At 42.8% G+C, this 18,686-nt stretch overlaps 2 protein-coding genes across 4 annotated transcripts; one reads left to right on the forward strand and one right to left on the reverse strand.

Annotated features, from left to right (window-relative positions):
• Positions 1–469: 469 nt before the first annotated feature.
• On the reverse strand, positions 470–8,978 carry LOC122620445 (synaptic functional regulator FMR1). Of its 3 annotated transcripts, none has more exons than XM_043797914.1 (12): positions 8,644–8,973; positions 7,798–7,890; positions 7,509–7,734; positions 6,170–6,219; positions 4,525–4,848; positions 4,286–4,451; positions 4,155–4,222; positions 3,777–4,086; positions 3,596–3,727; positions 3,020–3,527; positions 2,337–2,411; positions 470–2,263 (listed from the first exon to the last, which is right to left on the reverse strand). In XM_043797914.1, exons 3-12 carry the CDS (start codon positions 7,557–7,559, stop codon positions 1,875–1,877), a joined length of 2,073 nt encoding a protein of 690 aa, XP_043653849.1. In that variant the 5' UTR covers positions 7,560–7,734; positions 7,798–7,890; positions 8,644–8,973; the 3' UTR covers positions 470–1,874. The 3 variants fall into 3 exon arrangements, with proteins under 3 accessions (XP_043653849.1, XP_043653850.1, XP_043653851.1); XM_043797915.1 differs by having other exon boundaries at positions 3,786–4,086; positions 8,644–8,970; XM_043797916.1 differs by lacking the exons at positions 470–2,263; positions 2,337–2,411 and adding an exon at positions 2,775–2,950 and having other exon boundaries at positions 8,644–8,978.
• A 2,189-nt stretch (positions 8,979–11,167) lies between these two features.
• On the forward strand, positions 11,168–18,383 carry LOC122619743 (putative carbonic anhydrase 3). The gene is made up of 4 exons (XM_043796849.1): positions 11,168–11,747; positions 16,549–16,620; positions 17,243–17,401; positions 17,472–18,383. The coding sequence occupies exons 1-4, from the start codon at positions 11,720–11,722 to the stop codon at positions 18,125–18,127; spliced, it is 915 nt and encodes a 304-aa protein (XP_043652784.1). The 5' UTR covers positions 11,168–11,719; the 3' UTR covers positions 18,128–18,383.
• The last annotated feature ends 303 nt before the right edge of the window (positions 18,384–18,686 follow it).

An 18,686-nucleotide genomic window follows, 5' to 3' on the forward strand; every position in this document is an offset into this window, starting at 1 on the left:
GCCACTAATTGAAGTAGGAATTGACAACATAATCACCATGCAAACGACAAAGAGTGAAAACGTCCTTAGTTTGATGGTTTGTTCTGTTTTATATATATAAATTTTAAATTAATAAAATTTACTTGCTATATTTCTATTCTTTATAAGTTCATCTTTATATAAATAATAAATTTAAATCGCACATTTTTCTCATTATATTTATATTATTACGTTTTTTCTTTTATGCAGTTTTCATTTTGTTGGATTTTTGTTTTATTTAATTTGAATTACACAACATTATTTAGATTTATCTTTATCTTTATCGGTACCATTATCGTTATCTCCTTGTTTAATGTATATTAAAATGTGTGGTTTGCCTTTCTTACATATTTATTGACACTGTTCTTTTCCAAATGAGAGGAAAGAATTGTTCTGTTTTGCTCCTTGCTGTTTGTTCTTAGATGGTTTTTTATGGTGGCTTTACATCGTATTTATATTCCTTAGTTGGCTCTTTTATTATGGTTCAATTCAAATGATTCGCATTTCTCGATGACTCTGCACGTTACTTGTTTTAAATAAGTTAAGAGTATTTAATAGAGGACTAAGTTAGTATACGCTTTGTAGGTTTGGCGAAGTAAATTATATATTTATAAAACAAAATCAAATTCAATGCGTTTCCCTTCTGGTTTGTATGAGCGAGCGCGTGTGTGAGAGTTGATGTTCGTGTAATTTTTAATGAAGTATGCGGGTGAGTGTGGGTGTGTCTGGTGTGGATGTGGATGTGTTAATAATAGTAAATAAATACAACATTATAAAAATAAGAGAGGATTTCCATGTTGTAACAAATAAAATAAACAATGAAACGTTGCAAAAGCTCACGACGAACATGTCCTTTGCAGACATTCGCCTGCAAATTAAATTGTTCGCCGTGGCTTTTGGCTTGAGCCGCGTTCATTTACTTTGTTGAATTTTATAAGCAACTTCTAAACGCGCCTGGGCATTTACATTGTTAAACTAAAATATAATAATACAAAAATAATGGTAATATAGAAAAACCTGCTAGGCGATTAAGTTGTTGCATGCACGAATTATACACAAAAAAACACATGATAGACTCAATTAAAAATAATTTAACCAAAACAAAAATGCAATTATATTATTCTCGTTTTATTATAATATGCATATAACTAGAAACTTTTCAAGTTGACGCAAGGGGCGCTTTAGAAGCGCCCATTTCGTCAGGTTTTCTTTAGATTTTCTTTTCGAAAAACTACGCTAGTTGCCCGGATTAGAGTTAAAGTTTTAGTTTACATATTCAATGTTTCCCTTTCGATTCGTTCGTTTTGCTTGTTAATAATTGCCTTTGAGTTTCTTTTATACATAAATATAATTCATTTTGATTGTTATTGAAGCTTTTTTAGTTTCAATTCAAATTATAAGCCTAGGCATGAATTTTTCTTTTATTTCTTCTCCTTTTTGTGTATAATTCGAACTGTGTGTGGTTGTGTGTGTGTGAGTTTATCCTTGTGTGTGTGTTAGTTTATGCTTTTACATTTGTTACATATTTCATGTACTTAATTTTTTCGTTTCCTTTTTTTAGTTACTCATATAGTTTCTCAAACAATTGGTTAGTGGCTCTTGTGGTTGACTGATGTTGTTGTTCTAGTGTCTGATGTTGATCGGATGTTTTGTTTGTTGTTGTGTTGCGGTTGTGTTGTGTTTGTTGTTGTTTGTTGTGTTATGTGGCGGCCATATTCAAGGACATCAACGTGAATATTAAACTGCCCCCGCTGCGCATACAACATTGTTACTCCGTTGAACGATGTGCAATTCGTGTTCATGTTGTTCTACCCATCTGTGAGCTGTTGCTCCTCCTACCGCTTTGGCCACTCGGCTTAGGACGTGCCATTGACCAGGCCCTCCTTTTTCACATTCTCCGTCAGCTGCGGCTGCCCGGATGGCTGGTCCGTGTGGTTGTTGCTGCGATTCTTGTTGCGTCGCGGTTTTGGCTGCTGCTGCTGTGCCGCCTGCTGCTGCTGCTGTTGCTGTTGTACCTGCGATGGCTGTTGCTGCTGTGTGCCCGCCTGCTGCTTGTCGCCGTTGCGTGAGGCATCCTTCGGCTTGCTCGCACCGCCAGCGGCGTTCGCATTGCCGCTGTTCTGTTTGCTGGCATCTCCGGCATTTAGTGCCGCCTTGTTCACAGGCGCCGGCGGCTGCTGCTGTTGCTGTTGTGGCTGCTGCGCCGACTGCGGTTTATTGTTGTTATTGGCAACCGCTCCATTTGCTGCAGGAACAACAGGATGAGTTTACAGGTAAGTAATTGGGGAGTAAGCTAACCCCTGTGACATTCTACTCACTGTTACTGGGTCCATTGTTGTTCTTCTGCCTTCTGCGCCTCCGCGAGCTACCCTCGTACGATGAGTTACTGTCCGCTGTGGAGAAGAGGATAATGGTTAAGTTATCAGGCGTACACTAGCATACGGACTAAGATTACTGATGGCGATAGAAAGGGAAATACTTCCTCGGCACAAACAATATTAAGCCACAACACAACTAAGACATTGCCTTAGAACATTTCTCTTCACACTTTAATGAAATTAAAGAGTGTATTGTACATAATTCATGATTTATTTAATTTTTTATAAAAGCCCAGGCTTGTATTTATATTTAAAATATTATTTTATTGGTAAATGAAAACAAAAATAAGTCAAGTTTAAAAAAAAAAATAATAATAGAAAAAGATTGTGTAATATTTCACTTTTGAAAAGTTTATTACGATAATTTACACAATAAGCTAAGATGATTTCATTCATTTTATTCAGAATCCTAAAAATATAGGAAAATTATGAAACAGTCCTTAATGTAATACTCTTTAATAACTAATAAACTTGCTGTACAGATTCTCGTTTTCTTGACCCCACATGATGTCCATTTGGGGGAGAGGGGATCGGATCGAGTATTCACTTTGTATCTTGTGTGAGCGCGCGAAATAAATTGATTGAACTAATTGGTTAATGGCATCATGATTCGCGGAACTCACCTCTCTCCACGCTGCTCATTTCACGGGTCTCCCGCACCTCTTCGGTGGTGTGGTTGTGGTGCTGATAGTCCCTGCCATTCTGCTGGTCGTTGCGTGGCGGCCGGCGGTTGACTCCGCCGCGCCTGTTGTTGCCAGGACCACCGGCGCCACCACCGCCTCCGCGATAGCTGCCAGTGTTGTCGCCACTGCCGCGATCGTTGTAGCCACGCTGCTGGTCACGCTGATGATCGCCCCGCGAGTTGTAGTCATCCTCGTCGCGGCGATTGTTGTGGTAGCGCTGGTTCAGACCATTGCCGCCGCCAGGACCGCCACCACCACGTCCGCGTACACGACCACGCTGGCCGCCACCACCGCCGCGAATAGAGCGCACCGACTCGATGTCGCTGCTGTAGCCGCGCTCAGAGCGCCGCGTCACTGGGAAGCTCTGTGTGGAGCCCATGGAGGATTCCTGGATGGCGCGAAGCTGCTGATCAATCTCCAGCTTCTCCTGGCGCAGCTGTTCCACTTCCTAATGCAGAGCACGACACGGGCGAATTAGTTTAACCAGACTATCGGAAAAGCATTGATTGAACTCACCTTTAGGTGCGACAGATGATACTCCAACAGCACTTTGGCATTCGCAATGCTCTCGACGGTGCCAATGAACACAAAGGGTACATGCGCCAGCTCACGTGGTATATTCTGATCCTGTTCATCGTCGCCAGCGATCTGACCGATACAGATTAAAACTGGCCCTCGTTTAGAGCACAATACTCACAGCACTCACCTTGATTCGAAACACGCCACTCTTGTCCACAATCTCCTGGATGATGCGCCCGTTCTTGCCGATCACCTTGCCCACCAGCTCCCTGGGCACCTGGAAGAACTCCTCGGCGTACTCGAGCATCGCGCGGGCACGCTGCACAGACTCCTCGGTCTCGCCGCTGATCTTGAATGTGCAGGACTTCTCCTCCAGCTCGATGTTGGTGACGCCGACCAGCGTGCGTGCCGCTTGAATATTCGAGCCATGCGAGCCGATGGCCAAGCCCATGAGATCGTCACGCACACGGAACTCCTCAACGTAGTTTCTGCAAAGGGATATTTACGGGAATTAAAATTTGAAGAGCTTTGTATCCTATATCTATGTCTAACTTACCCACGGCTCATCAGTTTAGTCGTTTCGAGCTGACGGGCAGCTTCTTCAGTCCTTTTCAACAGCATAACCTTTAAGTAAGATTAGAGTTAAGAAACAAACGAATCAGATGCCTTGCGTATGCGTGTACACACCTTCTGTGAGAGATTACGAAAATGCATATCCTTGAGCATGCTGGCACGCTTCTGAGTGTGCTCCCACTTGGAGATGACAATTAGGGCGTCCAGATCGCGACTGTAGTTGCAGACGCCGGCATCGATTGTGCGCTGAAACTCCTTGTGTATGCCATCCTTCTGGGCTCTATAGTTGCGCAATGAAATGGTTTAACTAAGGATCAATCGAGAAGTACACTAAGTTTACTAAGAGCACTTACTCTTCGCGCAACTCCTCGGGCACGGGCAGCGTGAACTGGTAGAAGGACTTGGCTGTAATTGGCGGATTCGAGTTTTTGGCGCGCAGACGGCCCAGTTCACAGATTTCGGTGTAGGGCGTCTCGAAACCGATGTACGCGACCGCACAGATGTCCGCTTTGAGCATTTTAATGATGGCCACCCACCAGCCGCAGGTTTCCCGCTCGTTCGTGCGCGTGAACACCTCCACCTCCATGCCCTCCTCGAAGATCGGTGCGGCCACCTCGACGGTTTCCTCGGGCGGCAGGCGAACGTTCACAAATGGATATTTCATCACCTCGGGCACGCTGCAACAATGCGTGTGCGGATAAGGCATAATTAATTAATTAAGGTGCACTTGTTATTCTTCGCATAAAGCTCTGCGGACAGGTGTTTATGCTGGTGCACATGTTCTGCGGGCAGCTGCTCCGCTGGCAGGGGGCCAACTAGCAACAGCAACAACCAACCATTGTGGGGGTTGCCACAGTGGACCCACGTCCATCCCCCCACCACTGCTATGGGCAAAACCCATTCCTAATCCCGCCCAGAAACGCAGATCGGAAATGCCGCACAGTCGGACAGGATAGTGGCGCAACTAAATTTAGATTCAGCTGCTCAGCTCGAGTAGATCTCGGTGTGTCAGACGAGATGGAAGACAACAAAATTAAATCAAAAAACAATAAAAAAAAAAAAGTTTTGTTCCAAAAACGTCACACGAAATGCAGCAGGCACATAAAACAAAAACAGAAACACGGGCATAAAACGGCGGCAATTAAAAAACGCTTAACGACAGCGGTGTTCTCTTTTGATTTTACTATAATAATATATTGAAAAATATAAACTAATTTTTATTTTAAACTACGGTGTTGCAGAGCGTATCAGAGTACCTTTAGGTCGTTTAAAAATAGACAATAAGACACCAAATTGATACGCTATCTGAATAAATCATTTCAGATACACGGTAAATTGTGAAAATTTATGAAAATAAGGTACATTTTAGTTACAAGACGTTCGGCAAGAGCGTCATAACCAAAGTCGAAGTGAGTAATTATAAATGGTTTCTTTCCGCAGTTAAAAATAGTAGCGCCTTTGACGCTGGCCGCCGTTTCAGCGCCGCTGCTTAGTGGCATTTGTCGCTCGCACTTGACAGCTTTGGCAGAGATGGAAGCCATCTACTCCTCCCTCTGCTCGGGAGGATTGCCTCTGGGAGCTCGGGAACTTCCCAAGTCTGTGGGGCGGACAGTTGGGTATGGCGTTGGTCAGTCTGTCAGTCAGCAGTTTTATTTGATTTTGTTTATTTTTGCTTCTTTAAGAAACTAATAGCAACAGAAACTGCTGCAGCGGCACTGGCGTTTAACAAATTGCGCCAAATTAGTGAGTCCGCAGTAGGGGATTTCGGCGGGAAGTGGTTTGCCGAATGGCGGATGGCGGACGACACAAATGATGCGTGCCCAGAATCTCTAATTTCTAATTCGGATGCCAAGAAGTCGCGTCGGTGGTTGTTGGTGCTGCTGGCTGCTGCTGCTGCTCTGATTGTATTAATCGTTGCAAATTAGTTAGAAAATACGCTGCTCTAGAAGTTGTTGTTGTTTGCCCTGTTCGCAGATTTGTTTGTTTGAACCAACTTACCCGTCCACATCCACAAAGATGCCATCATCGCCGACAGCTGTCACCTGGCCCTGTGGTTGTTGTCGTCGCCGTTTTCAGTTTTCAGTTTTCATTTTGCAGTTGTAGTTTTTTGTTGGCGGCAGTCAGCAAACGGATGAAATACAAGAGCATTGACAGGGCCAGCATCGGAAGGCATAGAAGTAGAGAGAAAAATGTGTGTCATTAATGTGGCCATTGCCTATGATATACCTCAGTCATTTGGGCTGCAAACTAATGTATATAAAATATATTTTTATAATAGTCCCCTCCCCTCCCCCACTCATCCGCAATGCCTGCCGAACAATGTGAAATCGAGAAGAGTAAAGGCATCGGCGAGGAAACCGTATATCTCCGATAAGCGAGTAGTCGTAGAACCTTATCCCAAATGCAAACAGTCGTCTGCTGAATCATCATCATCATCAGGGAAGTCGCTCTATCAAGTGTGTTTATGTGCACTGCACTTGTTTTGATTACGAGCACTGAAATCAAATGCAACGCTATGCAAAGTATTCACTACTTTACTACCCCTATCCAGAAGGTTCCCAGAATGTAATGGGTAATGATAGCATAAGTACTAAGAACCCATGCAAAAGTATGAAAACAATAAGTCAATGTATAAGAATATTCCTAAGTGCAGACAAGACAATGTTATCTGGTTTTGCAATAGGACGCTATTAGTCATAAAGGTTAATATTTAATCTCTTCATGAACAATTAAAACACAGATAGGACAGCGTTGTCATCGGGTACGTCCAAGTAAAAATATGAAAACCTAGTATAATAAAATGGATTAGGGGCAAAACTTCATTCATAAACCTAAAGATCTGAGTTGTAAAACCTCGTGTACCTGTTATCTATCAGAGCAAATCACTTAACCGCGAAACAAGATGGTTTAATCGGATCTTATCTGTATAAATTGCAACGACAAGAAAGGGAAATCACCAAAACAACAAAACCGAAAGCCCAAAGACGTCAGTGGGCAGCGCAGTTGGCAGCGCAGTGGGCGGCGCAGTCCGCGTCGGCATCGACGTCGGCACCCCCACAACGCAGTGTGCGTGAGTGCGTTGGTGTATGCAGATTGGCTTTGCTGCTGGTATTAGTGTAGTGGTGGCATTGGTAGTGGTGGTGGTGGTGGCGATGATGTCGAGACTCCACTCAAATGTTGCTGTTTATTTATAGAAAGAAAGCTAAAATCCACGAAATTAGAAACTGAGGCAGCTGCTGCCCCAACTCCTTGCCTCTGTTTTTCCTTTTCCCTTTTTGTTTTTTTGTCACCCCCTCTCGCGAAAAGCCCTCGCGCTCTTCCAATTGAATCAACTCACCTTGTAGTAGGCGCCATTGTCGAGCCGAACTTCCACGAGGAGATCTTCCATGTTGCCGGACGCAGTGCCTCCTGGTTTATCCGCTTTGTTTTGGTTCTGGTTCTGGTGGTTCTTCGCCGTCCGTCCCTGTCCCTCCTGCTGCTGCTGATGCTGCTGCTGCTGCTGCCCAGCCTTCAACTCCCGACTTTTCCCCGTCGACTGCAGTTTGCCGCGTTATCTGGGGCTCCTGAGGGGGGAGGTATTGGGGCTATAGATATTGCTAGTTATGGCTGGGGCTGGGTATGCTTACAATTCAGTGTGCAGTGGCGGAATCCTCGCGTTCCTGCTCCTAGTTCCTTGTAATCAAATCAGTCTTTTGCTTGGCGGCTGCTTCAAATGTTGCCTGCAAGCATTAAAAATATGGAATGGTTTTGGTTTTTGGTATTTTCGAATTTTTTTTTTTTGAAAAGGGAGACTATATTTTGACGCACTAATCAAAAGGCAGTAGAAGAAAATTTTGAAGTTATTTTGGGGGCCAGAAAATTCCTGGCTAAACACAAAATGCAGCTGGCAGCGAAGCCGGCAGCGACGTCGACTGCGGCAGCAAGTTTGCCGGCAGCGCAGCAGCGTAGTGCTTCCTCTTCTTCTTTGTCTCTCCCTTTGCATGTGTGTGAGTCCGCCGCCGCCGCACACACACACACACAAGCACCACCAAGCGTGTGCGCGCTCCGCTCTCTTTATCTCTCTCTCTCGCCGCCGAAATGCTTCGTTCGTTCGTTCACACCGATGAACACGCTTTTCCAATAAGAATTTCACGCACACTAGGAAACGGCACATGCCGAATTTACATATCGAATTTACACATAATTTCCACACTTGCTTTCGTTTTTCGCTTTTCTCACAGAGAAAATCCATCAGCCGCTTGCCGTTTTTCTCGTTCTCTTCTTTTCCTTTTGTATTTTATCGGTTTTCCTCTTTCAGCTGCTCCCTTTTGCTGCTGCTGCCGGCAGAGAGGCGGCGTTGCTGCTGGCGTCGACGTCACAGCCGCCGCCGACGATGTGCAAAATTTTTTCGTTTTTTTTCGGTTCTTGCAAAATTTTTTCAGCACTATTTGCGGCTGTAATACACAAGAAACTGCAAATTTTTGAAAACTTACGGCTGGCCGGCACTTTTGCACTTCGTTTGCGCTCGGCGGATGCCTTTGAATGCGGCTTTAACCTTTGAAAATACAAAATATATCGCGTGCAGTGCTGCTTCAATTTTTTTCGGCTGCGCTGCGTTCTCTTCGTTTTGCTTTTGCACACTTTCGCAGCTCGGCAACGTTCTACTGGAGTTGCCACCCGTACGCAATCGGCGCGCGTTGCTGGCCACTTCTGAGGGTTACGGCTGGGTTTTGGGCGTTCTGGGCCCAGGCGATGGATTTATAAAACTAAAAAACTTAATTTCCGATAAATGATTTGTGCTTGATAACACAGAGTTTGCTTGAAAGCGAGCGAGAAATGATCTGACAGGCAGTAAAGTGGCAAGGCTGCCAAGTGACAGCTTACAGGGAGCTGCCAGATCGGTCATAAGTGGTTGGTTCACAATGAACAGGGTTGTATTTTAAGCGCGCAAGACGGTTACAATTCGAAATCCAAATGGCTGATAAGATCATGCAAATTTTAAATTAAGTTGACGAACTTTTATGACCGTCCCCGATTGACTACTGCTCACTTGGTTTGCTGTGTGCTAACAACCTAATTGAATTGCTCGCCCATCAGCAGATTGAGTCGCCCGCTTGGTGCTCTTCAATTGATTCGATTCGATTTTAATTTGCAGAATTACCAGCCACTACGCTTTTCCCTAATGTAATTGTGTATGTAATTGCAACTGCGGCTAGGGTCAACAGTTGGCGCAATTTGTCACATGTGGTGTTTTATTTGCCCCTTTTGATTGCCCCCAAATCGCGTGACGTCGCTGGCGCTTTTTGTCAACACGCTTGTTGAATTTGCTTTCTGCTTTTGTTTACTTTTTTTTATTTTGCCCTTCCATTCATGAAATGCATTTGATTATGAGTGGCCGATAAAGGTGCAGTGCAGTTTGTTTATAATCTTATTTCCATCCATTTTCAGCGAATCGGACAGCGAAAATCTGGCAGCGTACTGAATTCAGGATGAAACCGCATATTTCTTTGCTTTTTATGATTAATTTATGAAATATAAATGGTAACTTTACTCCTCATTAACAAGCGGGCAAGTCCAGAAGCTCGACTGTATTTTAATCGCATGCCATTTAGGCATTTGTGTGGTGAAAATGGGCCAGTAGTTTAGAAAAATTCATGGCCAGCCAGTTAATGGGAACCATTAAATCCTTTATATGCCTGTAAATAGTGGAAAAATCATGTCTCTGTGCGAAGGCAACACCCTGTACTCGTCATTTTCGCATTTCCCAGCCTATAAACAGGCAGATGCCGTTAAAATGTCGTAAACATTGTCGCTACAGGGTATCAAGATTCGCATTCCGATAGTCATAAATTACCGCTCGTGTTGACGGTAATTACTGTCAAGCGGCGATTTGTTGCGGAAATGCAGTTTCTGATTTGATTTTCCCTCGCCCTTTCCCACCCCTCCCACTTTACCACCTCTATTTCGACCGCTTTTCCACGGCCGAGGAAAATGAGAGCAGCTGCCGCTTGGCATTGACTTTTGTTCTGCCTTTTGGCACATTAACTGCACTTTAATGACGTCGACATGGCCAACAAAAGGGCAAAAAGATCGGCGACGACAGCCTCCTCTCGCCATCTCGCTCGCACCCCACAGTTTGTCCCGCTCAATTTGCATTATGTTCCTTTCTCGATCGGATTTGAAAAGATCCGAGCATTTCACGGGTTCGGGTGCAATGGCAATTGCAGTGCAACAATTGGTCACTTCGGGCACTAAATTAATTTAAATTCTAATTTTAACCGTGTGTGGCGGGATCAACTGAAATTTATTTGCCAAAATGTGACAATCTCGATCGCGACAGGTACGTCACTTCCTCTTGCCGTAAAATACACTGGGAAAAAATATTCGGTCATAAAAAATCCCTTATAAAGCGTGTTCACTGCGCTTGTTTTTAGGTAATTTGAATAGCCTAAGGAAATCGCGTATGCATGTGAATCGTAATAGAAATGGGATTGAATGGGGTTGTTAGTCATTCTTAAAATACGCAAGCAAATTTTGACCATAATACTCTTAATAAGATAGTTAAATTTGTTTTCTCTTTTGTTTAAATGGTTGAAAAATATTTGAAATGATGTCAACGGCTGTTGATCAGCTCCTCCTAAAAACGAGGTGGTCTCATTTACTTGCTAATTATTATTTAATACAACATTAAAAATAGTGTTTCTAAAAAAATATATAATCATACATTTTTTATTTCCTTTGAATCATAATTAATAGTTCCCTTATGTTTCATACTACAAATGGGGGTAATAACATTTAATAAATATTTAATTTTAAATTATTCCTTTCATTTCTTAGAACGCACTCTGTTTTTTAGCTGAGTGTACATTTTCGCGAGTGTGGGCGAGAGAGCGGTGCCCTGCCGCGCTCTCACTCAGCTGGTAATTACCGTTCGTTTAGCATTTCTCTGCCCGCTTATCAATTAATCAGCTTCTAAGCCGCGACGTCGACTGCGCAGCTCGGCAATTGCATTTTTCACCTTCGTCTCGTTTGCCGGCTTTATTGCTTAATCCGTCCATCAGTCGCTTGATAATTTTCGCTTTGCGGGGCGGGAAAACTGAACGCTGAAAACTGAAAACCCACGAAATAAAACAAGTGTAGAAGAGCACATAAAACCTCTGTACAGCGTTGATACAATTCCGTGTGCAAGTGTGTGAGTGCAGTGCTGCTTGTGTTCGTGTCCGTGTGTGTGTCCGTGTGTGGGTGTGTGCTCTGCGGGTGTGTGCGTGTGCACATTGCCGATGCTCGGTACCGCTTTTCATTCTGTGCCTGACCGCCGCCGCTGCCGATGGGTTCCGTTCTGGAGGTTCCGTTATAAAAGACGCGTGCCGCTCCAAAACCGATGGAGTTCGATTCGAGACCGCAAAGGTTCTGTGTCCTGCCTGGCAGCCTCTGAGAAATAATAAAATAATACTTGCAAAAATACGAGCAAAAAAACAAGTGCTTGCGAGTGCTTATGACCAAGTGATATAACCAAAACAAAATAGTGATTTTAGAAACGACATTTTTGACGAAAGTAAACCGTACAAGATGCATTTCATCGCCCTCGCCTTAATAGGTAAATTATTATCAATTTCTACGCCGTTTACACACTGTGACTCACTGAAAGCCAATCGAAGTGATTTAACTACTCGCTAGTGAATCACCTGGCCCCAAAAAACTGACAATTAATTGGATTCTTGTACTTATCGCCGTATATGTAGTACTTATCCGCATATCCGTATGACGAAAAGGCACGTCGCGACTTCTGATCCCACATTTATCCGCATTCTATTTGACATTTTCCATTTGCTATTTTCTGTTTACTATTTACCATTTACTATTTACTACATACTACTTACAATTTGCAATTATTCGGATCGTTTTGGTGGATAAGATGACATAGACAATGTAGCAGTGATAATGCGCTGGGATCGCGAATTACAAGGCGACCGCCTGCGCTTATGATTTACAATGGATAGGTGGCTTGGTGGTTCCCAGGGGAAGTGGTGATTGCCATCGGAAGTGCACTTGACTTTGCTTCCAGACAAATGTATGTGGATCGGGGCTAAAATTTGAATGCGAGGCACGAGCGCTCAAACTTGTCAATTGGCCCCATCCTGTCGAAGATTCCCACAAAGAGAATCGTAAAAAATCTGTGAAATGTTCCATGTTCCTATGATTCACCCATAGAAAAGAATCCATAAAACTGGAGTTACCTTCTCCATGTAACACCATAAAGTTGGGGGATTTTTGGCGATATCTAATTAAGAAACCCCAACACACATTTTGGGGCCATATCTTAAATCTGAGCGAACGCCTTCAAATCAGCACTTCAAAAGCACTTCACAGAACTTCGGAACTTTGAACATATGTACATAGATCACGCGCCCAAACTGATATATCTGAACAAAAGACAACCCATAGCTACATATTGCCATATTGCCGTCTTCTTTGACTTTGTGCGGGCATTTGGAAAATACCCACTTAATTCCTAATGCCGATACAGATACAGCTAGAGATACAGATACAGATACAGATACAGATCCAGACGACTCATCATTGCGGGCAGACAGTAACGAATGTGATAAGGTCAGCAGAAGCTAAGTATTTGGTCACGCTGGGCAGTGGACTTGTGGGATCCGAGAACCCAATAGAGATAATCAAAAGTAATTTTCATGGTGCTTAGATGGTACTTGAAAGATCTGCGATAACCGATAAGATGCAATTTGATAAGGCAAACTTTTATGTAGCCACTGGAGCGAAAGTGCATATTAAACGATTAAATGGCAATTAACTTGACTCGGTGTCTGGATGCCTTCGAGATTCGATTAAGCTTAATCGCCCCCCATAAGCGTTTTAGTGAAAGGCGCCATTTCTTATCGCCGCTGCTTTCTCGTCAGGTAGCTGAAAAAACCGATTAGCTGCGATTTTTAACGGAAATGTGTTTTTAAAGGCAGGTGATTAAAACTATGTACAGCCCATTAAACTCTAGTTATTTACCTAAGTTTCTATTTGTTGAGAGGGTGCATTGAACACAATCAGCAGAATGATACACCTATTTTTGTTCAAGATAATACAGGTGTCAATATCGAGACACTTTCTGTATTTATACTTGTACATATTTGTACTGCTGGAAATCAGTTATCAACATCAGATTATTCTGTCGTTAGTAAACCATTTTCGATTATTTTTAATATATATTGCCTACTAAACACTACTCATTGGAATGAAAGTTGCTCTTTCATTTGTTTAATGACACATAATCAGCATTCGCAAAACAGTTGCTTGTAAGTTTGGGATAAACTAGTTAGCACCGATAGTAAAGCAACTTTTGTATTGTGAGTCAAATTTAAATTAGTTATTCACTACAAATTTCCGGCTTTTGATCATCATTCATCTTTTTTGGTGAGCCCTTCTTTTATTCATAAAGTAACTGGAGATTCCTATGACGTTTTTGATGTTTGAATGAAATATACAAATATGGAGAAATTGCCAAGACAATGTGTAAACTGTAGTGCATTACAACAGATTTTGTGTTTGCTGCTTACAAATATTTAGCCAGTTGATTGGTCATTGTCGTTTGGTCACAGAACAAGCAATTGCTGGATAGTACACACCCTCCTTATAAAGCCTCCATTTATATGCATCGCCAAACCCTTAAATGCACTAGAGCGTTGCTGCTGCTGCACTTATTTGTATTTGTATTTGGATTTGGAATTGCTATTTGCTATTTGTTGTGGAATCCCTTTGTCGTCGAGCGAAAGTGAATTTGCACTCCGCAGCTCGCTTTCCTGATAGCCAATACTTCCTATTTATATACGGACTTCTGTTTACAGAAAAACCCTCTGCTATCTGCACTCCATCCACTCCATCCACTCCACTATCTCATCCACTTGTTTTCCACCAGTTTATCAAGTTGATGCCGCTGTCTTCCGCTGGCAGTGCGAATCCAAAGTCCATTAGCTCGATTGGCTTATGATGGAAAGTTTCAAGAAGCCTCCACCCCCATCGATTAGCAATTGCAGCCACGCATACCCTAAAGTAATCCCACTTTTTATGGCATCCACACCAGACAAACGTCACACTGTCTCGGCAATTCGGAAAAACCAAAGTCTAGATTATTGTCTGATTGTGCCAGGTGAGAGAATTATGTTTCCATGCCGAAGATTAGATTAATTCGGGGGGTGGTGTTCCAATTAGACACGCTTTTCGCATATATAAATCTAATTTACGACACTTGTCTGAAATTTGAATGTTTTCATTCGTTCTGAGGTAATTAACCCGTTGTGTGCCTATTGAAACGGAAGTTTGTTCAATCGTAAAATAATTAATTACATTCTAGTATTTTATGGCTCTTTCACCCATTTGAGCTTGCGTTTATCTCGCACCATTTGATTTATTGCACATTTATTTAGACAAATGATAACGTCAAGCAATTTAATGGCTGCATTCACATGACCTGCGGTGTATTTATTGGACATCAGGGCTTATCACTGGCTTTACACGCCCCCACAATCGCAGTCTTAAGACAAAACGAGGTATTAATTGGTGTGCACTCCCGAAATCGTTTATCGGTGGGAGATATCTTTTACTATATGGCAATCAGTAAAATCTAATTACAATTTGTGCTGGAAAATCACTGAGTGCTCAATTTATGCGCTGGGGATCTCGATACCGCAGTGATTTGCCAAAAAACTGAAGTATAAAGAATGAAATGCGGGCATTATTTTATCGCCGCTGCTGAGCCAGCGAAATTGTTCCAATTCTTTTTCTGTTGACAAGGCTGAAAATGATTTAATAAACAGCAGTTGAGACAAGCATATTCAATGCCAGAGAATTTCAATTTCCATTACAGCTCTCAAGAGCGAAAATATTTTCACTTGTCGAATTCGCGGGTTGAGTGCATTTTCCACTTTCAAAGTGCAGCTGTTTATTTTGCGCGATTTTTCACATGATTATCCATGCAGCTATTTGCTTTTCCCGCTTACAATTACAGTTTTGTTAACTTTTACACCCCGAGGGCCTCAAATTAGAGAACATTTCCCATTATCAACTATCAAAGCATTAGGCACTCAAATTTAATTGTGCTTTTCTCACTGTGCTTTGCATGTGCAAGTTTAATTGCACTTTAAATGGCTGCTCGACATTTGTGGCATGTTCGCTGAAAAAGGCATTTAGTTGGTTGCAAGGGATCGAGATCGAATAGTTTCTTCAGATTTGGCATCTGACGGAAATATTGTAATTTTCCAATCACAATATACATATGTATACCCAATTCACTCACGTTGAAGCCATTAAGTCTTGTGATCGCTTCTTAATTAAAGGGAATATCTTTATGACTCTTGATACGCCGCTAATTCAATTGTATTTCAAATGGAATACACTGCTTGCTCGCGGCATTATTTAAAAATCATTAAAAAATGAAATATTATTTTTAATCAAGAAAGGCCATAAATCAGCGATCTTTCCATCCAAATAATTGCGTCACAGGGCGGCCGAGGATTATACTAGGGAAACTAGGAAAACATCAGCTGATGAGCACGTTGCCCCGGCAAAAAGTATATTAAAACGATTATATAGCAGAATATAGTATAGTATTTGTACACGGGTGTACCTATATTTAGTACTCTACTTCGCAGCTGCGATCGTCATTTGTCTTTTTGCACGCCAACTTGCAAAAGTGCCAGGCAAGAAGCATAAATACTCGAAAGATTAAAGACGAAGCATAAATTATCACACTTTTTTGCGGACATTTTATTAACCCATTAATGTTGCATATGGCTTAATAAACACGCTATTTTGATCACTGATCACCGCACCGGCGAGTTATGTTGATGGCTCTGTGGGTTTTAAAGCCAAAATGGATCGTAAAAGCTTAAGCAAAAGAAAAAAATATAAAATCTCACGCATTAAATTTAGTTGATATTTTGATGTGCAGATGTCAAAATGCTTTCAGCAGGAGAAAGCGGCAATATTTGACCATTTGTTGGCGGGTTAATGAAACGCTGAGTATCTTATACGTTTATATGAACATATGTATGTAGTTGAAATCATAAATATCAAAGGTATTTTTAGCCCAGTCAAGTGCAAGGTGCCGTGTTGAGGCTGCTGCCAAACATGTGTAAATTGACCCTCTGTGGGGCGAACACATCATGTCTTTTATGGCCCATCAGTGCAGTTTTTAATGTGCTCGTTTTCTTTTTAGCTTCTTTTAAATGCCCCTGAGACATTCTGTGGGCATTCAGTTGGTCAAGTTGAAGTTTATTTAAATTGCGCTCATTTGCGCTCATTTGCGCCGGTAGCACACGGCGTATACTTGATACTTGCTACTTGCTACTTGTTACTTATCTATGTCACCCGTTCTTTCGCATTTTCAGTCTGCTGCTCTGTGTCGTACAGCTGGGCCAACGAATGGGGCTATCCGGACTTGGACAACAACCAGGATGAGCGTAAGTAAAGGCAATCGAGTTTATTTGCTAAATATGTGATTTAGTTAATCAACGCCACGGCGACTGGGTCACTCATTGTCAAGTGTTTTGCATACCAGAGCCATCCAAAGCTGCTCGGACATATCCATATCCACATCTATATCCACATCCACATCCATATCCAGATCTGTGTGCACGCTTTCGGCTCGAGCTAGTCTAAATTGTGCCAAATTGTTGTGTATGCAAATTGAACATGAATAATGATGAATTCCGCCTGAAAAGTTGAATTCTGCCTGTAGTTTTTAATTGACAAAAAAGCATTCAATTGCGGAAAGTTTGATTTATGAGCATTTAAGTTGAAATAAAAGTTTTGCTTGCGCAGAAATTCGCCATAATGGTTTTCAATATGTGAAAGAAGTTTATACAAGAATATTAGAGTGTCAATTGGCCAAATTGCATAAAGTTTGATTGATGGACATTTAGTTGCAGAAACAAATTTGGAGTGTGCCAAAATTTAAATAAAGAACATCAATTTGACAATAAAGCTCACATTTTCCCGGAATATTGCAAATGAAGTTGACAGTTGCTAGTGCTAAATAATTCTCGACCTCTGACATTGATGGATGTTTTCTATATTTTGCAGCCTTTCCCAAATGGGGCGGTCTTTGCGATAGTGGAAAGAAGCAAAGCCCCATAAATCTGCACGTCAAAGGGGCTCTGAAGGGGGAGTTTGATTCGCTGAGGTTCGAGAACTATGACGAGCATCAGAAGAATCTGCGAATGGTCAACAATGGACATTCAAGTGAGTTGTAAAATAGTCCAGAAATCCCAAAGATGCCCCCTTCAATATCAAAATTCTTTTGCAATTACAGTTCAACTGTCTGGCTTCGATCACGAACTGACCCTGAGTGGTGGTGCCCTGCTGCAAGACTTCGTGGTGGAGCAGATCCACATGCACTGGTGGTCGGAGCACACCATCAACGACATCCGGTATCCGCTGGAAGTGCACATCGTGCACCGGAACACCATTTACCCGAACATGACAATGGCGGCCAACTTCAAAGATGGCATTGTGGTCATTGGCGTGCTGTTCCACGTGTCCAACACGCCCAACGACGCCATCGGCAGCATCATCAAGAGTTTGGGCGCCGTGAAGAGCTACGATAGCATGAACAAGCCCGTCCTGGTGGCGGATTCCCTGGCCGTGGATGACCTGGTGCCCAGCGTGGAGAGCTACTTCACCTACGCCGGCTCCCTGACCACGCCCACCTGCGCCGAGGCCGTCACATGGATCGTGCTGACCGAGACCTTCCCCGTGACCCTGGATCAGGTCAATGAGTTCAAGGAGATCGAGTACGATCAGGGCAAGCAGCTGCACAACAACTACAGGGAGCTGCAGAGCGAAAACAATCGGGCTGTGGTCCTCGTCGAGCAGCCCGAGCAGAGATCGGGAGCAGCTGGACTCACTGCATCCGTATCGTTGGGCCTGATGACCCTCATCCTGGCGGGCCAGAAGCTCATGCTGTAGACATGAGATGGACAATTCGAAAGGAGCAGCCAATGACATACTCGTACCAAAGAATCGTTTAATGCAACGAATTTGTTTACCAACTATTTTAACAATTTAACAAAATGAAACCGGAGACACAGGAGAGCAACGTCAGACCAGACAATTTATACTCATTAATTGTAATGCAGAACAGAACAAGAATTCAGCTAGTCAGTTTGTGTAAAGTTCATTAAGTGCAAAGGCCACAGATAATAAATGAAACATTTTACAAGCATTCGCGTCGCATGCTGATTTCTGGGTAAACGGGGCGTATGCGCAACTTGAAAGTGACCGCTTATTTCCGTTTAAAGTTCACACTAACCACTGACCAATAATGTTTTACGGTCAAGTGCCAAAAATAGATGATGAACCATACTGCTGCATATTTTGTCACAAGACCCCAGGCTGGAATCGGTATTTTTATGGCTCGTGGTCAGTGTGATTCCTTAAAGGGGACTCATGCCGAGTGTAGTGCCCGTCATAAATGGGGAATAGAGTGTTTATCACCGCATTGTATTCAGAAATCACTGATAACTGC

The sequence above is a fragment of the Drosophila teissieri genome, chromosome 3R, assembly GCF_016746235.2.
Source record: "Drosophila teissieri strain GT53w chromosome 3R, Prin_Dtei_1.1, whole genome shotgun sequence".
Taxonomy (NCBI): Eukaryota; Metazoa; Arthropoda; class Insecta; order Diptera; family Drosophilidae; genus Drosophila; species Drosophila teissieri.